Here is a 27541-nt window from a genome sequence, read left to right as displayed (position 1 = left end):
TAAGAAAACTTATCAACAGCAGTTTTAACTGTGCTTACCTTCTTCTTCTTCTCACCGTATAACTTACAATATGGAGTAAGCATCTTTTCTATGCCTTGGCAAACTGTCATAGGTCATGGAAAGGTCACTCTGTGTTGCCTCCTAATGAAAGAGTTAATCCATCTTTAACTCCTTTATGGCCACTTCTTGATCCTATATCTTTCATCACATAAGTTCTTGATAGGCTTACTTTCCTTGGAATCTGGATGCAAATTTCATTGCAGCATCCTTAAGTGCACCAGCAGCTCCACCAGATTGCTTAATATTAATCAGTTCATGCCTATTTCTGAAACAACGAAACTAGCCTTTACTGTAGTAAAAGGTTCTTCTTCAGTGTCATTATAATTACCATTTTTTGCAATGTGGCAATGAACTTCAACCAAAAAAACATCCAACTGATTGGGATTTTTTTTTGTTTTGTTTTTGTTTTGATTACAGTCTTCAAGATGGTTTTGTTTGGGAGAGTGAATTTAGATTAAGAGTGAATGACCTGCAGAGGGAGATAGATGAGCTGAAAGAGGTGGTGGAATGTCTTGTGAATGAAAGCAGAAGTATGAAAGATAAGATTAGGAGAATGGAAGAGATAAATGTAAGCCGAATCAGAGTAGGGGAGAGAGAGAATTTTGGGAGTGTTAGAAGAGGAGAGAATGAAAACAGTAGAAGAGAGGGAATGCGAGAGAGGTATGGGAATGCTAGCAGACGAGAGGAAGGAAACAGTAGGAGAGATGGAATGAGAGAGGGATATGGAAGTGCTAGAAGTGAAGAAAATGGAAACAGTAGGAGAGAGGGAATGAGAGAGATGTATGGGAGTGCTAGAAGACGAGAGAATGGAAACAATAGGAGAGAGAGGTATGGAATGCTAGAAGAGAGAATAGCAGTAGAGGAGAGGGAATGAGAGAGACCTATGGGAATGAAAGAAGAGGAGAAAATGGAAACAATAGGAGAGAGAGAATAGTAAGAGGTATAATGTATGGTGACTCAATGATCTGGGGTGTTCAAGATAGGATGTGTGAGGAGTGTTTGCCAGGAGGAACAATAAAAAGGGTGGCTATGGCAATTAAGAGAATTGAAAGGGTGGATGAGATGATTGTGATGGTAAGAACAAATGACTTGAGTGATAATGTAAGTCAGGCAGCAAGAGATATGAGATTTTTGCTTGAGGCTGTATGGAAGAAGACAGAGAGAGGAAAAATAGTGTGCGTGTTGCCTAGGTATGATAATGATGAGCTGAGCAGAAGAGCGGTGATATTGAATGCCATAATAGCGAGAATGTGTGACAAGAGAGGACTGGTATATGTGGATGCTTGGAGTGCATTTGAGGAAAGAGAGGAATTGTATGCGAGAGACCGTTTACATTTGAATGAGGAAGGACGTAGGCATCTGGAGAGATTGCTGTTCTGAACGAGTCAGTGTGTCCCAGGGAGGATGATAGCAGGGGTGGCCTCTTGTGGGAATGGATACTTGGGAGAAGGGAGACGATGTCAGGTAACACTGAGCCCAGTGGAGTCTAGAAGGGATAATGCTGGGTATAGAAACAATGGCATTTATATGCTATATATTAATGCCAGGAGTATCCGGAATAAGGGAGAGGAATTGGTGGCGCAGATAGCATCAGCCTGGCCAAAAATTATTGCGATCACTGAGACGTGGTTGACAGAAGGGGATATAATAACAGAAATAGAAGTTGCTGGGTATAGCATTTTTTGTCAGGATAGGAGGGGAAAGCGTGGTGGTGGGGGGGTACTGCTTATGATAAGTGATGACCTATGTCCTCTAAGAGTGGAGACTTTGGAAGGAAGTGAGACAAATGATTTTGAGAGCATATGGTGTGAGGTAGAGGTAGGCAAGACGGGATATTTAGTGGGGTGTTGCTACAGACCCAGGAGCACAGAGGATGGGGACCAGGAGATGTTTAGACAGCTAAGTTTGGCAAGTGCAAGAAGAATGATTGTTATGGGAGATTTTAACAACAGTAGTATAAATTGGAGAGAGGAAGATGCATGTAGCAATAAGGGAATGGAATTTCTAGAATTCTTGAGGGACAAATGTCTTAGGCAACATGTAACAGAGGGAACAAGAGGTTCAAGAGTTTTGGATTTGGTTATAGCATCAGAAGAGTTGATAATAACTGAGATGACATCTCTCCCACCAGTTGGAGAGAGTGACCACCATATGGTTTGACTTGGAAAATGAATAGACATGCAGGAGTATCAAAGAGACGGGAACTTATGTGGAATTATAAGGCAGGTGATTATAATAGTCTTAGATGTCAACTTCGGGAAGTTTCATGGAGGGAGGAATTGGAAGGCCGGGATATCACTAGTGCGTGGGAAATTGTGAAAGAATATTTGTTATCAGCAATGGTAAGTTGTATACCACGAGTGGAGAAGAGGATGCAATTTGGAGTAAAGTGGATGACAAACAATATTAAACAGGAATTGCATGCGAAAAAGAGGCTATTGAAGAGATATAAGGAGACAGGTGAAGAGATGCATGAGGAATATAAGACACAGGCCAGAAGAGTGACTAGTGTGGTAAGGAAAGAGAAACTGGAATATGAAAGGAGATTGGCCCTAAGATCCAAAGAAAATCCTAGGGAATTTTTTAGCTATGTGGCCAATAGAAGGAGAAATGACTGTGGAAGAATGATATTGTGGGATAAAAATGGGAATAGAGTGACTGATGCAGAGAACATAGTGAAATTGTTCAATGAACATTTTATTGGAGTATTTCATCCTAGAGGAGTCAGTTTTAATGCTAGAGGGATAGGGCTGGTTCGAGGTTTAGAGGTACAGGAGGAGAGTGTGTTTCAGATACTGTGGATGTCGGTAAAGCTTTCGGACTGGATGGTATTTCACCACGAGTTTTGAGAGAATGTGCTAGGGAACTGACAGTGCCTTTAACCTGGCTTTTCAATGAAAGTTTGGCTGCGGAAAAGGTGCCCAGGTAATGGAAGGAAGGTAGGATAGTGCCATTGCATAATGGTGGTAACAGACTGGAAGTGTCTAATTATAGGCCAGCCTGTGTGTCATCAGTAGTTGTTAAGATCTTGGAGAAAGTAGTGATGGACCGTATACAGCATTGGGCAGATGAGGGTAATGTTATCTGTGAGAGTCAACATGGATTTGTGAAAGGGCGCTCTTGTTTTAGCAATATGCTAGCCTTTTATAATAAAGTTACAAGAACATTAGATGAGGGAAAGGCATATACTGCAATTTTCTTAGACTTAGCAAAGGCATTTGACAGGGTGCCACATGATAAGCTGATATTTAAGTTGCAGCACATGGGTCTGGAAGTCAGATTGGTCAACTGGATTCAGGATTGGCTGTCTGATAGGTATCAGAGCGTTGTGTATGGTGGAGCAGTTTCAAGGAAGCAGAGGGTTACAAGTGGGGTCCCACAGGGCTAAGTACTAGGATCTATATTGTTTAACCTTTATATCAATGACATTGCCAGTGGATTGAAAGGGGATATTCAGCTGTTTGCAGATGATGCGAAGCTGGGAAGGATTATTAGTAATAGTGCAGATGTGGTAGCCCTGCAAGGGGATTTGAATAAGCTAGATAGATGGCAAATGAATGGGGGGGGTGTCAGTTTAATGCAGCAAAATGTAAGGTCTTGAGGTTTGGGAAACATCAGTGGGATACAGCATACTCTATGGGAGGAGTTATACTGGAGGAAGTAGGGGGGGACAAGAGATCTGTGGTTGATGATTGATAGAAACCTGAAATTTAGGGGACATATTGCAAAGGTGGTGAAGGTAACACAGAGGATTGCTGCAATTATGAGAAGCACACTGACCTGCAGCGATAAAAGGGTTATCATTCCGTTGTATAAGTCTCTGATCAGACCACACTTAGACTATTGTTCTCAGATTGGTTTGAGTTTCGTAGGTTTCATGCACTCGTTCGACAACACTTCATAACACAAAACACATTGAGGTTTCTATTCACTTTCATCTCCAACCAAGTAAACCCGAATTCAAAATATGAACTGTTATATTTCCTACTGTATCTTTTCTTTGAACTGCTTGTTTCTTCTTAGTATAAGATTTACTCGCTGTTACAACACTTGTATCACAATTAGGGTAGCAGCACCTGTTTCATTTGCCCTTCTTTTAAAAGTTCTAGTTCTAAGCCACTTTTCCATTATTAAAAAACGTTTCCAAAAAATAAATAAATATATAATACTGGGGTTAACTCAGGACACACTTTGTCCAAGTATCACTCAGCACTTCTCTAGATATACTGAACCTTGGGTGAAGGAGGGAAACCTTCAATAATAAAAATCAATAAACAACAAGCCATTGGTTGAAATGTGGATAACACATGTTTACTTTAAATCTGTCAAAACAGCAAGGGAAGGTGGAAGCAATAAAACTATATTATTGTTCACTTCACCCCTCTTTTATTATTGTCATTCTGCCGCTACAAATTTAGTGGCAGAATGACGAATAATAAAATGGGTGAAGTGAACAACAATATGGTTTTATTGCTTCCGCCTTTGAACATTCTGATGATATTTGTTTGTTTTTTTTAAGTCTCCATTTGATTTCAATAATTTTTACTTACTTATTCAATTTTAATTTGTTTAGATAATTAAAAAATATATATTTATTTAATTAATTTAAGACCACCTGTCCCTTCGTCGTGGACCACAGGTTGAGAAACACTGTTCTAAGTTGATAGAGTCTATCAACGTAGAACACATTTTGAAATGTTGAAATAATGAACTTATTTTAACAGAGGAGCACATATAAATTATTAGGTAAATATAGAGTTAAATTTTTGTACTTATTTTCTTGCAAAATTACATTTTTCTTTAAAATGTCAGTGTTTGGATTAATTTGTTCGCTATTGTAAGTTTGTGAGTTTTATGGTCATGCATTATAATAATCTACAGAACTTAGCCTTTGAGACCCAAAACTTATCCAGATTGCATTCATTACCAAAATTTTAGGAGAAGATCTCTTACAGAGGTGGCAGTGTGGATTTTCCTCACTGCCACCTCTGTAGGGGACCAACTAACTCTCATTTTTTTTAGCATCCTCAATAGAACTTGTGAATCCAGGTCTTTCCAACCAAAGGGCTTGCTGAAACTGACTGAGCTCTGGCCATGATCATGTGTCATACAATTACCAAATATATATGAAAAAGTATACAACACTGAATATTAGTAAATATTATGTAAATAGTATTAAATAAAGTAAATATTATGTAAATACATAAAATATTCCAAGTTCATATTTGTTGTCATGCTTTAGTGATACACTGTAAATTACTGATATTCTAAGTAAAGTAATATGAGTTACCTGTCTAATGTTGCATTTTCATGACTACGAAGTTTATCAATAGCAGGCTGAATACCCAACATTAGAAACTCATATCTCAAGTGAATTCTGAATTCTAGCTGTTCCTCACCAGGGCCATAATTAATGATAGCATTAACGAAAGACATAATTGCTGTTTTAAGATTTACTTCATCTTGATAAACTCCTGTACTGCGATCTAAGTCATTCACAATTATCTGAAATGATTATTTACAAAAGCATAAATATATAATTTTCCATTCTCAGGTGCATGAACTAATATTAATTTTAACAGAACAAAGATAATTGAGGAAACATTCTTATGAATACATAAATAAATAAATATTTGGTTTTCAGGTATACTTCATCTTAGTAAACCCTTTACTGTGATTTAAGTCATTCATTCTTTCTCAGGTATTGATCTCTGTCCCTACAATTACTGTAGGGACAGAGATCAATAGGAAGCAATCAGAAAAATATAGCCATGTGAAAAATAATCACAGACCAGGGTAACTCTCAAATACTTTTCTATGGCCTACAAATCATTTATTATTATTATTATTATTATTAACATTAAAAGCAATATACAGACTGCTCAATTTAAGCACCGCAAAATTTCTAGATGGATTAAACAGGTGGACAACAAAGGACCAGGAATAGAAAGAATCAGACCAAAAGACATCAAAAAACACTCAACCAACCTATGTCCAATTATACTAAAACTATTAAATAAAATATTTGAAATGGGGCACATACATGAAATATGAAAGAATGCTGAAAGTTTATTTTTCACTTGGTCAGAATATAATAAATTTAGTTTAATACTTTATCCAAGTGTGTGAAAACAAAGTTTGCCTGAAAGTATCTTCAGGACTGAGGTAAAGTGGTACAACACCAGGCAACTCCTTGCAAAGGTGGAACAAGCTACCAACACTCCTATCTCAGTATCTCCCATAATGCAAAACACATCTCCTTGCGGATATGTATAATGTTATGCATTAAGGGAAAGGCCACTACCCAGACTAGTTTCGACCTTTATTGAGGTCTCTTCAGTGGGAGCCAGGCCCAAGTGGAGATACCAAGGCAGAAGCATTAGCAAGGTCATCTCCTCCTACAAGGAGGAGGAGATGACCTTGCTAATAGTCTCAGCAATTTGGTGCACGATATGGTCCAATACCATATCATGCACTTGACCAATGATTTCTGGTGTTGTTACACTTTTTTGGACATCCTTCACGTGGATCATCTTCAAGGCTGGTACAGCCACGTTTAAACTTGGCAGTCCATTTCTTAATTGTTGAAAATAATGGAGAAGAGTGCCCATAAACTTTTATGAACTTCGAATGAATTTCTTTTGGCATTAAACCTTCTTTTACAAAGAATTTTATAACTGCACGATACTCATTTTATCCATTTCAAGGGATACAGACAACACATTTGCTTCAGGCAGCTGTATAAAACAAACTACTTGATAGAATGACTTGCAATTTCACATGGATGCTTATGACAGATGTACTAACTTAGAAAAAAAAATCTTGCCGATAGTGTTGCCGTCTATAGTCGAGGCCGAGAACTTTTCAGACCGCCCTCATATATATATATATACATATATATGTTTCCAAGCACAATACATGTAAGCAGCTAAATCTACACCTGGCTCACGATGGGCACTGAAACAAAGCCACAAAACTACCACCATCTATTATCTTCCTCAGATAAGCTCTGCAGAAGTTTCGAGGAAGAAAGCAGAAATGCCACCCAAAGAAACAAATAATTATATAACTATATCAGAATGAATGTATACTCAGTAACTTGTATACTGAATTTTTGTAGAGAAGTAAAATATCTGTATTAAATACAAAATCTATAAAAAAAATATTGAAAGAAAAACACAACACAAAAGACAAAATACAGAAAAATTATGTATATTAATATAAAAATGATTCCATTATTATTATTATTCCTATCGAACTGTGAGTTGTATTCTGCATTATATAGTTAATTGTATGCACATTCATGCCAATCCATATATAAATACAATGGATAAATATTTAGTTGTTTTTTTTTTTTAAATGTATATTCATATTTATAAAGAATTAAGTACTTTGTATTTTGTACTGAATCCTTGTGCTGGAACAGAAAATATCTCTCATTGTATATATATATATATATATATATATAAAAAATTATACTGATATTGATATAAATTATCAATATTACTATGTAATATATGAAAATATAATGTATAAAAATATTAATATTACTAAAGTATATGTAAATAATGAATTTACTAATACTAATCCCATTCACAAAATGTTTACTAATAACCTCTTGTGGATGGGAAATGCATAAGAAAAAAGGAAATTTATTTTTCTATCACATCATATCCTTCCTTTTCCACCTATCAACTAATTTCTGCAATCTACAATTTTTCAATATATCCCTGCAAAGAACATTCCACAAACCTGTTGCCATGTTGGTCACTTGCCTATGGTTCCACTGCACTTCTTCCTCATCACCAAGAGTCCAAAGTGGTGAGATCTGTGCACAGTTTTAAATGGCAAAGTAGGCCTTATCAATCAGATCCCTAGTCGCAACAATTTCCTGTAGCCCAGTTCATTGCAGTACATACAAAGCTGGTAATGTTTCTATCCCAAAATGCTTAACCTTATATTTTGCAGCCTTAAACTTATTACCATTCTCATTTTCAAGACCTCTATATCATCTTTATTAACTACTGCTCTACCAATTTTTCCTCATTAGCAAATAACTGAATATTTCTCTTCAGATCATTTCCTATATCATTAATGTACAAATTAAATAGCAGTGATCCAAGTATAGAGCCCAGAAGCACACCATTAGTCACAGGTAATTGTGACTGGATTCTACTCCTGAGTAAACTACTTTCTAATCTCTCTATCAACAAATCTCATCCACATCACCAGCTTCAGATGTGAAATCCTATCAAATGACTTTTTATTGAAAGTTTTTCCACTTGATTATTATTATTATCCCAGAACCCCATGGAGTCACAGACTTATCTGGGGGAGGGGTCCTTTTTGTCATCATTAAACACATTCGAATTCTCTGCAGACACCATGCACTCATTCAATGCATTCCAATCATTCATCATTCACAACACTACATGCAAAAAAACCTTCTTCTCACTCCCCTGCTCATTGGTATCCTCTATAGAGAAAATCATGGGATTTTAAATAGTATGTCTTGCTTTAACAATATGCTTATGATCTATAACAAAGTGAAAACAGTATTAAATAATAGAAATAGATGTACCACAGTACTTCTAGATTTTTCCCGAGGAAAAATCCCGATTTGACAAGATTTCATGTGAGGTTGTTATACAAATATAAAGAGACATGTACACAAGACGTGACATTTATAGGAACATGGATGACTGATCAGTATTGCAAAGTGATGTATGGAGGTGTCAAATCTAAGAGAATGAAGGTGATCAGTGGTGTACCACAAGGTTCTATATTTTGATCATTGTTATTTAACAATGGGACATGAGAGAAATACTAAGATAATGTTTGCAGATAATGCTAAGTTGGAGTGAGAGATAAAGGACAACTGATACAGAATATCTGTAGGCTGACTTGAACTGACTATCCTATGAGCAAATGTTAATGTAATGTGTCAGTTTAATGTTTATGCATTATGGATGAAGGATATTGCAGAGAGAGAGAGAGAGAGAGAGAGAGAGAGAGAGTATCATATTAATGGGAATTTTTAATGAAGCTAGAGACCTAAGGGCTGTAGTGGACAATGAATTAAAAGTTTAGGGACCACATTGCTAAGGTAATCAGAAAAAAAAAAAAAAGTCATACTGAATAATTTCGCTTTGAACAGAAAACCAATTTATTTATAAGCCGGCCTGGTTGGTCGAGTGGATAGCATATTTGCTCTCCAGCCAAAAGGCTGTGGGTTCGAATCCTGCTGTGGGCATGGATGTTTGTGATTGTCTGTGGAAGTACCAGTGGTGTGTCGGCAGTAAATGCCATTTGTGTAGTTGTGGTCAGTTAGTGATTAAATGGTGGAGACAGAGTTGCAGAGCATGTGCCCTCCCTCGATGAGTCCTTGTACTCCCTGGAGGTGTCAAATAATAATAATAATAATAATAATAATAATATGAAAATGAAGTCATTCTCCCACTATACCTTCCTATGGTCATCACTTTGGTTTTAAGGAAGTAAGGAAATAGTTGAAATGATCCAGATGTGGTAAACAAGATGATATATGGCTTATGGAATTGCTCTTATGAATACAGAAAAGAATGTAGTCTTTAGAGTTTGAAGAATAGATGGATAAAAGGAGATATGTCAGAAACCTACAAGTTAGTAAGGGGTACATACACCACTTGGAAAGAAATCAATGGACATCCCCATGGGCAAGGAGCATCATGCCATGTCACAAGTCGTGTTTGTAGCTGGTATAAATTGGAGGAATATGATACTCCCAAGTCAGTACAACTGTGTCCAGGAGAAATAGCTGTAAGAAGGGAACTGACAGAATTTAAAAGAGGCATTGCAATAGGATGCTATGTTGAGGGCCTATCTGTTCAGCAAATTGTTGATAAATTGGGCCATCACAGATGAAGAACTAATGATACCATACTGAGAGGGAAGCGCAGGGAGTCAACTGCAAGTGCTACCTGCAGTAGATGTCACCATACTCACTGAATATACACATAGGTTAGGTTGTTAAAAATATAATAAAAACCACCATTCGTTGGCCAACATGTTGAAAACAGAGTTTCAAGCATCAGCCAGAACATGAATCTGCACAAAAACATTCAGAATCAAGGATCACAACATGGGTTTCCATGGTTGGAGACTGCAATAAGCAAGCCCACATTACATAAACAAACATGCAGAATCATTATCAGTGGTGCAAAGAGCATGTATAGTGAGATGCAGAAACTTGGAAAGCTGTGTTATGGAGCAATGAATCATGAAAATCATGCTACACTCTCTATCCAACAGACGGATGGGTGTGGATGTGGCCGATGCCTGATGAATGTCTCTTACTAGAGTGCATAACCCTAACTATGAAAGTCAGAGATGGCAGTGTTATGGTATGGTCTTGTTTATCCTGATTTGGCCTTGGACCTCTTTTGTCGTGCAACGAACATTGAACTAAGAGAGGTATCCGAACATTCTGGACAATGCAAGTGCTTCCTATGTTTTGGTCAGTTTCTATGAAGCTGACCATTGTTTCTTTCAGCAAAACATGTCATGTCATAAGGCTGCTGCTGCTGCTGTAACTGCATTGTGGACATGAACATCACCACACACTTGACTGGCCTCCACAGAGTCCTGATGTCAACCTTATTAAACATTAGTGGGATGATATAAATTAAAGATGCCAAGAAATTGTATACTTGGTTTAATCCTTCATCCAAGTGTAAGCAAACAAAGTTTGCACCTGAAATATAATCAGGACAACTCATATATAGAGGCTAATGACTTCACATCGCTTGCCTTAGTATCCCATAATGCAAAGCACATCCTTACGGGTATGTATAATGCTATGCAATATGGGAAGGGTCACTACCCAGACCGGTTTCGACTTTTAATGGGGTCTCGTCAGTGGGAGCCAGACCCAGAGTGAATGCCAAAGTCATATTTTCCTATATGAGTAGCTAAAAGGTGTCACACCTGATTATTAAAATACCCTGGATTAGAGATAGTTGTTGGAAGTTTCTTGATATTTTTATTTTCTTGGTATCTTTAATTTATAGTATAACCAAGTGGAAAATATATAGTAACCAAGTGGAAAAACTTCCAACAACTATCAGTGGGATGAACTGAAGCATTGGGTGAGGCCAAGGGATGTCTCCTGCACAACAGCCCAGGATCTCATTACATGCCTATAGGAAGAATGGTCCAAAATTCCTATTGATTGCTATCATATGCTTGTGGAAAGTATGCCCTGTAGGACTGCTGAAGTCATCACAGCAAAAGTGATCCTACATCTTATAAAGGTGGGTGCATTGGCTTTGCAATTTACATTCTCTCAATCTGTCCTCATAGTCCACATTCCAGAGACCAATGACCACCTTTGTGAATCTTCTCTGGATCCTTGTCATCATGAAAACCCGTGAGCCAAATATGTGCAGTAATCCATATGAGGCCTGATCAAGGCCTTATACAATGGTGTTATAACCTCTTTATTTTTGCATGTCAGGATCCTCTGCATCATTACCATTATTAGATATGACATCTTCAAAACTTATGCAATGTGTCCCCAGAATTTCAGATCCTTGTCCACCACCACTCACAGATCTCTCTCTCTCTCTCTTCTTCTCTACCTTCTTTAAAGTTATCCCATCACTGTTTAGCAAATTTCAAAACCTTACACTTTGCAACACTGAACTAATAGTTCTACTTACTTGCCGATTCATGCAATCCATTCAAGCCCTCCTGTAAAGCCATAACATCTGCTTGTCTCTACATTGCCACCCTCAGTTTTGCATCATTTACAAACGAATGCATATCACCAGTTAAACCCATCCCAATATCATTAACATACAAATTGAACAACAATGGTCCCAAAACTGACTCCCTGTGGTAGACCACTGCTGATCTTCCTCTTTTAGGATGCTGCATCCACATATACTTTTTGATTTTGGAGTTAGTGTTTGAAGAAAGTGTTGTTTAGTGAGAGTTTGAAAATGCAAAACCAGGGAAACTAGAGATATTAGGGAAGGAATGCAATCAAGCATGTGTTTCGCCACCTTTGGAGTAAATGAGTGTATGTACAGAAATCCTTATGCAATGCTGAATGCAATTACACAGGTTTCAGATTTGAGTGGGTTGGTAAAGACATTACACAATGGTAATTGTTGGTCCAAGGAGGTGTTGAAATGCAGAATTATAGGCAACAGTGAGACCTGACCGACAAAAAATTATATAGTTTTAGGGACAGAATGTAAAGAGTATTGTATTTTCTGAGCGGATAGAGGGGAATAGAACATGAGGTAGGATATTGTACTTTTTGTAGGATCATAATTAAGTTAGCCTGGTTGGCCGAGTGGTTAGTGTATCCACTCTCCATCCAAAAGCTGCAGGTTCAAATCCTGCCGTGGGCATGGATGTTTGTGATTGTCTGTGAAAATACTAGTGGTGGTGGTGGGGATAGATGGCGTTGGTGTAGTTGGTGGAATGAGTGAGTAGTGGAGACAGAGTTGTAGAGTAGGTACCCTCCCTCGATGAGTCATTGGACTCCCTGGAGGTGTCACATAATAATAATAATAATAATCAATTTGGAATATGTATTTCAGAGTAATAAATCTCAGAGTAATAAATTAATTTTTCAGTCATATGAATTGGTATCTAGGACAACAGTGGTATTTGTCTTATCAGAAATCTGATAAGACAAATACCACAAATACAAATACCATGCCAGAAGGGTAACAAGTGTGGTAAGAAAAGCAAAAAAGGATTATGAAAGAACATTGGCCATGCAGGCCAAAGAAAATCCCAAACAGTTTTTTCGATATGTTACAAGTAAAAGAAAAAATGTATATGGCAGAATGATTTTAAAAAATCCCGATGATAGGGAGGTACTCAAATCAGTGGATATAGTGGAATTACTGAGCGAGCACTTTGCAAGAGTATATCATCCAGGTGGTGACATTGCAGGAATGAATGAACCAATAGCTTATACGGGAGTTATGGTGAATGAAGTGGAGGTGAGTAGTCTATTGCATAACCTCAATGTCAATACATCTGCTGGATTGGATGGTATACCAGCTCATGTCATACGAGAAGCAGCTAAAGAATTGTCAGTACCCTTGACCATTTTGTTTAATTTGAGTCTCGGGTCTGAGTTAATCCCAATCGGGTGGAAAGAGGGGAAAATAGTTCCACTGCATAAAGGTGGTTCCAAGACTGCTGTTGTAAATTACCGAGAGATTAGCATATCAGGAATCGTTGTCAAGGTCTTAGACAAATTAGTCAAGAAAAGAATACAGGATTGGATAGATGAAAATGGGATATTGTATGGGGTACAACATGGTTTATCATGTTGTACCCCATACAATATCCTCATGCCTCAGTAACTTGCTCATGTTTTATAACACAGTGAGAGCTGAACTTGATAAGGGTAATTGGTTTACAGTGATTCTACTGGATCTTGCCAAGGCCTTTGACAGGATACCTCATGGAACCCTAATCAGTAAACTGGAGCAGATGGGGATGGATATAGGGTTGGTGAGATGGATATGAGGGTGGTTGATGGAGAGATACCAGAGAGTGGTTTATTCAGGAGTTGAGTCTAAAAGACGGCTTTTGACTAGTGGTATGCTGTAGGGCTCTGTTCTTGGACCACTACTTTTCAATTTGTTCATCAATGATATAGGAAAGGATCTGAGAAGAAGTGTTCACTTATTTGCTGATGATGCAAAGTTGGGTAGAGCAATTGTGAGTGCACAGGATGTCAAAATTTTACAGGATAGTTTAGAGGACTGGGCTAGGAAAAATTAATGTCAATTTAATGTGGCAAAGTGTAAGGTTATGCATTTTGGGGTGAAAAGAATAGCAGCAGTATATCGCATTGGTGGAACCGTACTCCAGGAGATTGATGAGGCCAGGAATTTGGGAATGTTGGTGGATAGGGAATTGAAGTTTAGGGGGCACATTGCAAAAGTGGCTAAATCAGCTCATCAAATCACCTGGCTTCTGAGAAATACTTTAACATGCAGAGACAAACAAGTTATTGTTCCTCTGTATCGAGCCTTGATAAGAACCCATCTGGACTACTGTGCCCAGTTATGGGCACCAGGGTTTCTTCGTGATGGGGTGGAAGTGGAGAGGATCCAGAGACGTGTGACCAAGATGATAGCACGTCTGTGCAATGAACCTTATGAGAATAGGTTGAAGATTTGTGGGTTGCAAAAATTGGTCGATAGGCGGAAAAGGGGTGATATGATTGAGACATTCAAATTATTGAAGGGTTTCTATAAGATTAATCCAGAAGATATTTTTGAAAATAGGACTGGTGGTGGGAGGACTAGGGGCCATGCATGGAAGCTGGGTAAGAATGTGGTTAACAAGGGTGTTAGAGCTAGGTTTTTTACTTGGAGAGTGGTGAACGAGTGGAATAAGCTGCCAGAGTCTGTTGTAGGTGCTACGACCGTGAATGAATTCAAGGCAAGGTATGATAGATACTGTGTGAATGTCGAATAGTTGTTCTTGACATGATGTTAGGGCCTCCCTCGATGAGTCTGTCGACTCCTTGGAGTTGCCCAGGATAATAATAATAATAATAATAACTGTAATGACGTTCTTACTATTCCTAAAGTCTGAGAAATTGTCATCCTAAATTGTGTAAAATAATTTGATATATGTTATCTCATTTTAATGATCTTTTTTTTTTTCAGATATATTTAATTTAATTCTATAACATGCTACTGCAGACATAGAGGGATTCCATTGTAAGCATGCACCCTAACTGTATGTGATTCCTAGTATTGTTTGAATTAATGATGTCCTATGATGCTTGGGACAAGATATTTACTTATTAAAAAATCTTATTACTATGGTTACATGTGTATGTTTAGTGATAAACATATGGACAAGATAAATTGCTTCAAGATGTTGTGCTGGAGAAGAATGGTGAGAGTCTCCTGGATGGACAAAAGGTCTAATGGTCTAAATCAGGTCAAAAGGAAGGTATGCGACATTGTAAATATAAGAATTCTCAAATATTTCGGTCACATTTCAAGGCGTGAAAATGACAGCCTGGAAAAACTTATCATCCAATGTAAACGACAAAGAAGAAGAGGATGCCTAAGAATTTTCAAATATTTCGGTCACATTTCAAGGCGTGAAAATGACAGCCTGGAAAAACTTATCATCCGGGGTAAAGTGAAACGACAAAGAAGACGAGGATGCCTAAGCCAAGATGGTTGGACCAGATTAAAAAGATTGCCGAACTTACTTTGGAGTTGGCCAGTGCTGCAGCGAAAGACAGAAAGAAATGGAGAAGCATTGTGGCTAGGGTTATGTCTCCTCAGACGTGAGAAGACCAAGCAAGAAGAAGACTCTAGTGGGCTGCTTTGCTTTGCAAAGGGGTTCTGTCTTAGTAATTTATTCACATTTTATAATAAAATGACAGTGGAATTGGATAAATAAATAGTTACACCATGATACTGCTGACTTTGCAAAGGGATTTATTTAACAGAATACCAAATGAAAAATTACTACAAAAGTTGGAGCAAATGGGAATGGATATGAAGTTTGCAGCATGGATAGGAGAGAGTGGCTGACAGACAGACAGACAGAGTAGTATATAGTGGAGTGGAATCTAGGAGAATGAGGGTGAATAGTGGAGTACCTCATGGTTCTGTACTAGGGCAACAACTCTTTGATTTGTATATCAATGATATAGGGAAAGATTTAAAGTGCGATATTCAGTTGTTTGCAGATGATTCAAAGCTGGAGAAAGCAATAGTTGATAAAGATGATGTAGATATCCTGCAGAATGATTTAAATAAATTGGCATTGTAAGCAAAGAATAATGATTGTCAATTTAATGTTGCAAAATGTAAGGTTATGCGCTTTGGATTGAAAAGATTCTTTCATACAGTATATCATATTGATGATACTGGATTGCAGGAAATTGATGAGGCTAGGGACTTGGGGATGATGGTGGACAGAGAGTTGAAGTTCAAAAGGCATATTGCAAAAGTTGGTAAAATAGCTCAAAAGTATTACTTGGATGTTGGAAAAACACTGTAACAAGTAAAGATAGGGAAGTTATTATCCTTCTTTATAAGGCTATGATTCAGTCGGATCTTGACTACTGTGCACAGATTTGTGCACCTGAGTTTCTTGAAGATCAGGAGGTTAGAGAGGATTCAGAAATGAGTGATCAAGCTGGTTACAGGTCTGTGGAATGCTCCATATGAGAATATGGAGCATTCCACAGAATCACATGATTGTGATTCCTAGTATTGTTTGAATTAACTGTACTGAAGATGTCCTACGATACTTAGGACGAAATATTTACTTATTAAAAAATCTTATTACTGTGGTTACATGTGTATGTTTAGTCATGAATGCTCCACAGGTTTCATTATACAACAAAATATAATAATAATAATTTTATAAGTTATCATCATAATTTCTTATTAAATGCTTAAGGACTTGTATTTTTTTAAAATGAAAAATATGCCAATAAATTTTCCAGGAATATGTACCATGATACTGCTGCACTTTGCAAATGCATTTAACAGAATACTGCATGGAAAACTATTACAAAAGTTGAAGCAAACAGGAATGGACATGAAGCTGGCAATATGGATAGGACAGTGACTAACAGACACCAGAGAGTAGTATATGATGGAATGGAATGTGGAAGAATGAGGTGAACTAATGGAGTGCATCAGGATTCTTACCATGGCCATTAGTCTCTCATTTGTATGTTAATGATCTTTTGAAAGATTTAATGGGGAAGATGTTCAGTTGTTCATTGATGATGCAAAACTGGGGAGTGCAATAGTTGATAAAGGTGATGTTGAACTCAGGCAAGATGATTTAAATAAATTGGCATTGTGGGCAAAGAATGATGATTATCAGTTATGAAAATAGTTCGTCTGAATTCTTGGATGTTGAAAAACACACTAACAGGTAAAACTAATGAAGTTTTTATCCCTTTATATAAGATTATGATTCAGTCGCATCTTGACTACTTGTGTAAAGATTTGTTCATTTGGGTTTCTTGTGGATCAGGAGGTGGTAGAGAGAGTCCAGAGATGAGTGACCATGATGGTGATAAGTCTGTGGAATAATCCATATGAAGATAGGCTGAAGGTGTATGGGCTGCAAAGTTTAGTTAGTAGGCAGAAAAGAGGGGACATGATGGAAACTTGTAAATTATTAAAGGGGTTTGTATGAAATCAAAACAAAAAAAAAAAAAATTCAATACATGAGGAATAGAGAGAGAGAGAGAGAGAACTGGAAGTCACCCATAGGAGTTAGAAGTTGTGTAAGTATGTGGTTAGTAAGAGTGTGCAGACTATATTTTTTGCTTGAAGGAGCAGTTAGTGAATGGAATAGATTGTCAGAATTAGTTCTGAGTGTCTTGACAGTGACTTCCCTCTTACACCATGGGGATACTCAATAATAATAATAATAATAATAATAATAATAATAATACTTTTGTGCATATAATATTATGCCACTCAATAAATCCATTACTTCAGAATTCTTCAGCTGAATTGCATAACTGCCCTAATAAATTTTGGTATGAAAATGTACAATAAAAAGACAGAAAGTATGAGAAACAAGCAGGAGTATGAAGCATTTATATTATTTTCAACAGAAATTAACTTGTATTTATAAATGGCACCAAAGACAAGGCTGACTTAGTGATAAGTCTGTGGAATAATCCTTATGAGGATAGACTGAAGGTATGTGGGCTGCAAAGTTTAGTTAGTAGGCAGAAAAGAGGGGACAATTTCTGAATTGTGATTAGGGAAAAGCCCTCCCCCCCCCACTTTACCAAGAACAGCTTGCTCCTTGTGACACAGTTTTCTACTAGATCCCTAACAGCCTGAATGCAAACAACGTTGCTAGATCTAAAATAGGTGACCTCATTTTACATGACGTCACCATTCCAGAATCTAACAGTAAACATAAAATAAATATGCATACTTATCTTTTAGCACAGCATAACTATGTTTTTTTTTGTAAACAACATCTTATATATTAAACTTTGAATTATGTGAATTAAAATTAATGTATCTGTGTGTCAAGTATAAATGTAAGTCAGCAAAAAGGGGAAGTTATAAGAGAAATTATTAGTGATTTTCTACAAGTGAAAGAATGCAAGTTATTCAGCAACATAGGGCAAAGATCGCCCTAACGCTACAAGAGCAGCGTAAGCACCCGTGGGCATCACATCTGAGAAGATATCACGATGCATACATTCTCAGAAATAGAAAGTCCTGTGTGTTGATCGGTGAAGTCACCTAGTCGGAGACCAATAGGCGGGATGATAAGAGAAATTCAAACTCGGAAAGGTGGCGCCCATGAGGAGCGTATAAAACCCGTGACACGGAGTTGACCCCCCCCGTTTTTGTTCCTGCATTCTCTCCGTGTGCTACAAGTGTTCATCGCAGTTCAGCTCTTATTTTTAAGAGCTGACTTTCGAGAAGTTCCGGCATGGCACCGCAGCAGAGTTCGGCAGGATCAAAGAACGTAGGCTGTCAATGAGAAGAATCGTTGATGTAAACCCTTAGCAGAAAAATAGCACCTGGCTCAGGAGAGCATGTTTACCCCACGTGGCAAGAAAATTGAGATAGTCAGAATCATAACAAAGAAGGAAGGACGGAAAGAAACCGATAAAGAGTAGATAAGTACTTTCACATGTTCTAACCCCTTTTGAGAATTGACTAACAGTGCAAAAAGAGTGTATCTTAAAATTGTAATAGAAGGAAGTGTGAAGGACTGCAATTTATGTAAAAATGACTCTATGCCGTTTGAAATGAATTTAAGAACTTTCAGTTAGATAGAGATTATGTCGTAATTCATTCGAGAAAGATTATCAATGTGCCAAATGCCTAAGTGACCAAATTGAGTTGTAGATAAGAATGTAAAATATGTTGAAATATTTAATTTGTTAACATTTAGAAATCAATGCTTAATTATCTTAAGAACAAAAGAGTGAGAGAAAAGTAGAAGTTTAAATTAGAATTAACTATTGTCTTAATCTTGTATTGCATTGCATAATGAGTTCATTAAATTTTCTTGATACTTTACATGTCTGTATTTCTGATCATGCTGACTGACCCTGACCCTTCATAAAATATGAACCTGTGATTGTATGCGAGCGCAGGGATATCCCAATTAAAAGTAGTAGGGCATGACTGCAATAAACTAGGAAACCTAAAGCTTCTGAATTTTAGCTAAGATTATTGATAGCACCTGATGTCCTATGACTGTTCTAAGGCTGAGTTTAACTCTACCCTTAAAGCCCAGGCTGGTGCAGTAAATAAATTTGCCTGTGTGAATAGGATAGCTCATTGTATTCAGAGAACAGGTATTTCTGGGGGCCCCAAGAAAGTTAAATTATGTAAGGAATAAAATAGAGTGAATATAGAATAGTATGATAGAGCTAAGGCGCAGACCCGACGATGAGTATATAATAAGAGAAGGAATGTAAGGATTTGATAACATTAACACTAAGATGTGATAGGAGTTAAAATTAAAATAAGAATAAGATAATAAAAGAGTAAAAGGAAGCACAACAATATATAAAAGAGAAGGGCCACTTAACAATGGTGCAGCGGCATAGCATAATGGCGCAAGCGGTAAGATTTTGATAGAAGAGGTTGAAGTAAGAAAGGATATAATTAAATATAGGGCATCGATATAATAGCAATAAATACAACCAACATAACAATGTACTAGTCCTGATGATATCCCACCTATTGTATTAAAAATGTGCCCCAGAACAACGCCTATCCTGTATCACCACTTCAATCCATCTTATTCAACTAGTGTGAACCCTTCAGCACAGAAACAGACCTAACAGCATCCATTCTAAAGAAAGGTGATAAAAGTCAGCCAACAAATTACTGTTTAATTGCTCTTACTGCTGTTCTCTCTAAAACTATGGAGAAAGCCATCAACAGCCAACTTCTGCACTATCTGGAGACCTGCCAACTAATCAGTGACCAGCAATACAGATTCTGTCACTCTTGATCTAAAACTGATCTTCTGCTAGCCTTCACTACTCACTTCTGGACTCAAGTCATGGAAAACGCGCGAGAAATTCAAGTTGTCAGGTTTGACATATTAGCCTACCTAGCAAATTGCTATTTTATGGTCTGCCTTCCACTCTCTGCAACTTGGATTGCCAACTTTCTCACTGGTTACTCACTATGAGTCAGTGGATGGTTTCTCTCTTCAGATTTCCCCACCAATGCAGAGTTCTGCACTTTCACCCACTCTTTTCCTCTTGTATATAAATGACTTGCTCCCACAGACATCAAATCCTATCCATAGCTTCAGCAAATGGCAGTGCACTCCACTCCCAATTTCCATTTGCAAACCTTGCAGTCACCAGTTGTTAGAATCCTCAAGATTCATCACTATCAATGTCCTGAACTCCTATCTCTTAGGTATATTTCAATGGGACAATGACAACCTTTTATACTTCAATGCTATCAAAACTCAATCCTGTCTGATCTCTCACGAGAAAGAGCTCATATCCCTTCTCTGAGCTTTCAATAATATCCTGATATCCAAACACAATTAGGTTTCCCTTCTTGGACTGACTTACACCTCCAACCTTTCCTGGCACAAACACATCTCAACCACAGCTTCTGCAGTTGCTAAAAATGTTGGTGTATTTTTCCACTAAAGACACAATTTCATAACTTTACAGTTGCTAACAAAGCATAAATCTTCCCAATCATGGGACACTATCATGTATTTGAGGTGGTGCACCAAAATCATCTACAAGATTGCTCAATGCTATCCAAAAGAGGACAGTTAATTAATGATCTCTCTCTCTTTCTCTCTCTCTCTCATAGATCCACTTTCAATCCCTCATCCAAAAATGTTCAGTTTCAGCCTTATGCCTGTTCAACAGATACCGTCATGAACAGTGTTCTGCTGAATTGGCTACTATCATCCTCCAAAAATCATAAAAACAAGAGATGCTGCAGTCTAGCTTTAAACTTGCCAAACCAACTTCTCTGTCTTCTCTTTCATTCCATCTGTTCTTTGGAATTCTGCTTTCCCCAAAAAATACAACCTTGAGCCGGTAAAAAAATAAATAAAAAAAATAAAAAATAAAAAATTCCACCTTTCTTCCACATACTGATATGCTATAAGTTTTGTGATATTTTGTGTGTGGATCAAATATCCAATATATATATATATATATATATACAGGGTGTTCGGGATAAATTTGACAGTTTCGTAAGGAAAAAGAAAATCTTCTTTGTATCTATTAAATTTAATGAATTGACAAAAAACATTACAGGCAGAATTAATTACAATACTATCAACAAGATTTACTCAAAATAACCACCATTAGCATCGATCACAGCTTCAATCCTGCTTCGGAACCTCGAACAAGCTGATGCTACAGTCTCCCTGGGAAGGGCCGCAAAAACTGTTTTAATTTTATCCATTAACTGGGCTTTTGTATTACTGGAAGTGCGATTGGTGTCTTTTTCAACTGCGCCCCATACAAAATAATCCATGGGGTTAAGGTCTGGGGAGTTTGGAGGCCAAACATTTGGACTGGTGAAGTCGTAGAAATTTTCAGACAACCATTTTTGACTTTTCCCAGAGGTGTGGCAAGGGGCCGAATCCTGCTGCCATACATACGGCCTACCATTGGCTACCCTTGTTATCCAGGGCTTGACTACAGTGTTTAGCAACTCCACGTAGCCATCTGAAGTCAACCTGAGGCCCTCTTGGAAAAAATGCGGAATTCTGCTGTACGAACGCAATCAGATCGTCTGCTAGGGATCTTTCTTCTTGCTACATCCTCGTAGTCACCATTGCAAGTCTCTAGTTCATGCCTGATTGTTTTTACTGTATTCAGGGAGCATTGGGCAGCAGTCGAAATATCCTTATTTTGATGGCCGGCACGAATCATCATGATACAAGTTATTCTCTTCCATGATTCAGGTGGGTTCCAGCTATCCATCCTTTCTGACATCTTGTATATGAATGAAGAAGGGTCCAACCTTCTAAATGAAGAGAAGTGTGTGTTAATACATGTAACTTACGGAAAAATATAATTAATTATAAATATGTCAAATTTATCCCGAACACCCTGTATATATATATAAAAATTCAAGAATGTGTTAGTACAATCACTTCACAGAATGGGAGGGTGAGGTTAGCAAGACAAGTGTTTGATGCTAGAATAGTAGGGAAAGGTCTAGATGAAGACTACAATCTAAATGGATTGATGACTCCAGTATTATCTTAGAAGACCGATATATAAGATCTGATGGTATATGAAATGTGACAAACAGCAGGTTTATTTGAAAATTATGATAATTTAATATTTTTCATACCAATGATACCAATAATTTCAAATGAATTTTAGGAAATGAAAAATTTTACTTGAAACACTGGAAAATGTTCTTAATTTCAACATTGAGAATATTTTCCATAATTGCACTATTTTCTTATTTAAAATATAATATTTCTGTTTTACATTACAGAAATATACTTAATATTTCTCTAAAATAATTCAGAGTACCTGAAATCTTGTTCTTTCAGAAGCAAATTTCTGGAAATGAATCATGGCTTTTAAAACCTTTTTATGTCCATCTGGAACAAGACAAACTGCTCCAAGAATTTCCAAAACAGCAATCTTAGTTTTAATATTCTCAGAACTAAGACTTTGAGCAATAGTATTAATAGCAGTTGGATGTGCAAGGACATGGGAACGTCCACTCTGAAAAGAAATATAATTTCAAGTGAACATAAATTGGTTTTCTCAGCTACAAATTCTTAATATTATCAATTAAAGCTATTAAAATGAATTTAAATAATAAAAAATAAAGCATACAGTCATAGCAGATAACATAATAAAAAACTGATAAATCACTTAACAGTTTTAAAAAATATATTTGTTTTTATTTCTTAGTTAAGTTTTGAGCATGAAAACATGCTCATATTTTAAATTTCATGAAATTTTTTCATGCAACATTGCCATCTTGACTAGGTAATCTATTAGCAGAGGATTTTTGTTATTAATACTCATGAGAGAATAACAGTTTTTCTTTTATCTATTTTCAATAAGTATGTAAATCATTTTAGCAAAATACGGAGCTCATAGCTCATTTACAACAACATCATGACTACCATTTGATTGGAGAAATCTGGGTTTAAATCCCATGTAAAGCACAAGAAACCTTTATTCACAGCTTTTGAACCATAGGCAAGTATCATACAGCAGTAGCAGTTTTTTCTTCCACAAACAAAATTTTCATCCCACAATGGACAAACAAACAAGAGAACATACACAAGTAACAAACATAATATACTGCTCTTATAGTCTTAGCTATTCTGGCTGTAATTTTATATAATTTGGCTTTTTATTATTATTATTATTATTATTTCACACCTTCAGGGAGTCCTAAGACTCATCGAGAGAGGACACCTACTTTACAACTCTCCATCTCCACCACTCAACCTCAAACCGCCTCATCTACACCAACGCCATCTACTGTCCACCATCACCACTATTATTTTCACAGACAATCACAAACATCCATGCCCATGGCGGGATTCGAACCCACAGCCTTTTGGCTGGAGAGCGGATACACAACCACTCGGCCAACCAGGCCGGCAAAAGAAAATTGGAGGTGCCAGGGACCATATTGGCTTCTAATTGACTTCTAGTGAAGTGCCTGTTTATAAGTAAGAGATGAAGTGAAAGATCACGAGAATTTTATTGAAGAGACAGAAGTGCTTAGCAGTGGAAACAGTAGTAGTATGAGAAATGAAGAGAGAATGGGAATGCAAGAGTAACAAAAAATGGGGGGGAGCCCAGGTGAAGAGGAAGACATGGTATAGGGGGAGTGAATGTTGGAAGTAGTAGTGAATGCATGTACTGGGATGATCAACACAGAAATGGAATAGATTGGGATGTAGGATGGGGAATTGCAAGGACAGTTCTCATGGGGAAATCACAACCAACAAGTGACTTGGATAGTACATGTTATAGACCTAAAAATGAACTACTTTTTATTGACATATGCTAGGAGTATCAGAAATAAGAGAGATGAAATGGTTTCACTGATTGAGTTTATTCACTCCCAAATCATTAGAATAAGTAAAACATGGTTGAATGAAGATGATCTTCTAACAGGAATAGAAATTGAAGAATATAGCATTTTTCCATGAGGAAGTAAAGGACAAGAAAAGGGGGGGGGTGCTACTGTTGAATTACAGTGCAATTGTGTCCACATAAAGTATGGAAGAGAGAAATAGTGGCAATGGTTATGAGGCAGTGTGGTGTAAAGTGAAGATCCACAGGAAGACATATTTAGTTGAATGTTCCTATAGGCCAGGGAATGTGTAGAGTGGTGATGAAGAAATGTATAAACAACTTGTATTAGTGAACAAAGAAAGGGAAATTATTATGAGTGATTTTAATTATGGTGGTACATATTGGAATGAAGAGATAGCATTTGGGAATAAGGAAAATGAATTTCTTGAGCTCTGAGAGATAAATATCTCAGGCAGCATGTAAACGAGGGAATGTGAGAATCGAGAGTTTGAGATCTGGCAGTTTCATGGATGTAATTGTGAGTGGGGTTTTGCACTTTCCTCCAGTTGGTTAGAGTGACTATTAAGTGATCACCTGGGTTATGGCTAATCATACGCAGATTTCTATGAGGAAAGGATATATGCAGAAGTACAAGAACTGATGATTATGATGAGCTTAGGAGACAGCTTGGAGCCATAGCATGAAATGAGAAGCTGAGTGGTAAGGAAATAAATGCTGCTTGGGAACTGACAAAGTTTTACATAACAGCATTGATGTGTGAATATATTCTGAAGGCCAAAAGGCTGAATAAGTTGGTGTAAAATGGATGAATAAGGAGTTTAAGCATGAAATATGTAAAAAGAAAGTACTTTGGAGGAAGTACAAGATGAATAATGGTAATAATCAGTTACACGAAGAGTATAAAGAACAAGTCAGGAGAGTGACTCAGTAAGGAAAACAAAAGTACAGTATGAGCCGAAATTGGCAAATCTGGCAAAGAAAAAGCCTAGAAAGTTTTTTAGATATACAGCAAGTAGAAGGAAGAATGATTATTGTAAGATGATGTTAACGGATGAAAATGGTAGACATAACTGCTGCAGAAGACATTGTTGAGGTATTCAGTGATTAATTAACAAGATGTTTCATCCTGATCAGGGTGGAATCATGAGGAACTTAAGGTGTAGAGGACATGCGAGAGGATAGCTTAACTGTGAATGAACAGGAGGGATATGAGGAAATAAATAACCTTGATGTCAATAAGGAGTTAGGATTTGATGGAAGGAGGGTAAAATTGTTCCAATGCATAAAGGTGGTGATAAGGCTGTAGTTTAAAATTATAGGCTAATCTGTATATCTGGAGTTGTCATGAAGGTACTGGAGAGATTGGTGAGAAGTAGGAAACAAAAATGGGTTGATAACAGCCAAGAACTGTGACACTGCAGCACCCCCAAGGAAAAAATGAAAAAATTTAATTTTGTTTGTGTTTATAAATAATAACAATGCTTACAACATTATATAAATACAATACAACATGTTAAAAGTCCTCATGTAAGGGCATACCATCCACTTGACTCTGCATTGCTCTCCCCAGTTTTGCATCATCTGCAAACAGCAGTATATCAGTAGGTAAACCAATCCCAATATCATTAACATACAAATTGAACAATGGCCCCAAAACTGACCCCTGCAGCACATCAGTAGTGAGCTTTCTCTTTCAGAATACCACACCCCCATATATAACTTTCTGATACCTATCTGACAGCCAGTCACTGATCTAACTCAGAAGTCTGTTATCCAATCCCATTTGTTTAATTATGTATATTATTTCTGGGAAAACTCCCATGTTACTCCTCTTAATAAACTATTATAATTACGGCTATTTTGCCTGCTTCAGTTTAGGGGCACTCCTAAACTGAAGCAGGCAAAATAGCCGTAATTATAATAACCATTTGTTTAAATTTATTTAAGGGCTTTTCGTGTGGCAGTCTATCAAAAGCCTTTACAAAATCCAAGTACACCACTGTATATGCATCTCCCCTGTCCAAGATACATATGATTATGATTTCCCCTAACAAATCCATGCTGATAACCACAGAGAATACTGCTGTTATCAAACTGTTTCTGTATCCAACCTCTCAGTTTTGAAAGTCCAGATATAAAGACCAGCCTATAATTTGAAGCTACAGCCTCATCACTAGCTTTATGCAGTGGAACAATTTTACCTTCCTTCCACTCCCTCGGAACCTGTGGTGTTTCAAGACTTTTATTAAACAGGTATGCCAATGCTACCGCCAATTCCCTGAAACATCCCCTTAAGATGTATGGTGATATGTCATCAAATCCTATCACCTTATTGACATCCAGTTTGTTTATTTCCTTAAATACCTCATGCTCACTCACAATTTAGCCATACTCTCCTATGTCCTCTACAATTAAGTTCCTCATGATTCCACTCTGATAACGATGAAACTCTTATAAATTCATCACTGAATACCTCAATGATGTCTTCTGCAGTAGTTACCATTCTACCACTTTCATCCATTAACATAATCTTACCATGATCATTCTTCTTTATGTTTGCCAATTTCTGCTCATACTCCACTTTTGTTTTCCTTACTAACTGAGTCACTCTCCTAGCTTGTTCTTTATACAATTCATGTGACCATTATTATTACCATTATTACAAGATTACCATCATCTTGTATCCAAAGTACTTTCTTTTTTCAGATTTCATGCTTAAGCTCCATATTAATCCATTTTACACCTACCTTATTCAACCTTTTGGCCTTCGGAATACATTCACACATTTAAGCTGTTATGTAATTCTTTGTCACTTCCCATGCAGCATTTATTTCCTTATCACTCAATCCTAATTTCATGTCATATTTCATGAGGAAAGTGTGATACCCCTTTCAAAATTATATCTTCTGATGAAATTATCAGATCTGGAACTCTCAATCCTTGTGTCCTCCTTTATGTGATGACTGAGATAGTTATCTCTCACGAACTCGAGAAATTCATTTTCCATATTCACAAATGCTATATCTTCATTGCAATCTATACCGCCATAATTAAAATCACCCATAATAATTACCCTTCTTATGTTCACTAATTCAAGTTGTTTATACATTTCTTCATCACTACCCTCCACATTTCCAGGCCTATGGCAACATCCAACTAAATATGTCTTCCTCTCAACCTCCATGTTACATCATACTGCCTCATAACCATTGCCACAGTCATCTTTCAGTGATGCAGGGAGTTATGATACAGAGTGTATTACACAAGATACAACAATTGCAGCTACTAAAGCATCTGGTGACCCAAGTTTCCCTAAATTATGATGGAATATTGGATTGCATAGCAGCCAAGGGAGCACTGAAGAAAGCGTTTTGGTATCTGCAGATACCCCTCAAC

General features: G+C 37.1%; 1 protein-coding gene across 1 annotated transcript in view; it reads right to left on the bottom strand.

Moving 5' to 3' along the window:
* Positions 1–27541, bottom strand: part of LOC150105113 (disheveled-associated activator of morphogenesis 2-like) — a 575640-nt gene that overhangs the window by 386140 nt on the left and 161959 nt on the right. The window contains exons 7-8 of the mRNA XM_090396160.1: positions 22607–22804; positions 5351–5565 (exon numbers count right to left, since the gene is read on the bottom strand). Coding sequence (XP_090252286.1) covers positions 5351–5565; positions 22607–22804 — 413 coding nt within the window. The remainder of the gene's footprint in view (positions 1–5350; positions 5566–22606; positions 22805–27541) is intronic.

The sequence above is a fragment of the Typopeltis vanoorti genome, chromosome 7 (genome assembly GCF_054136105.1).
Source record: "Typopeltis vanoorti isolate ZY-2024b chromosome 7, IOZ_Tvanoo_1.0, whole genome shotgun sequence".
Classification (NCBI taxonomy): domain Eukaryota; kingdom Metazoa; phylum Arthropoda; class Arachnida; order Uropygi; family Thelyphonidae; genus Typopeltis; species Typopeltis vanoorti.
Note: the sequence above shows the minus strand (reverse complement) of the source record. Positions and strands in the feature narration are given on the sequence as shown.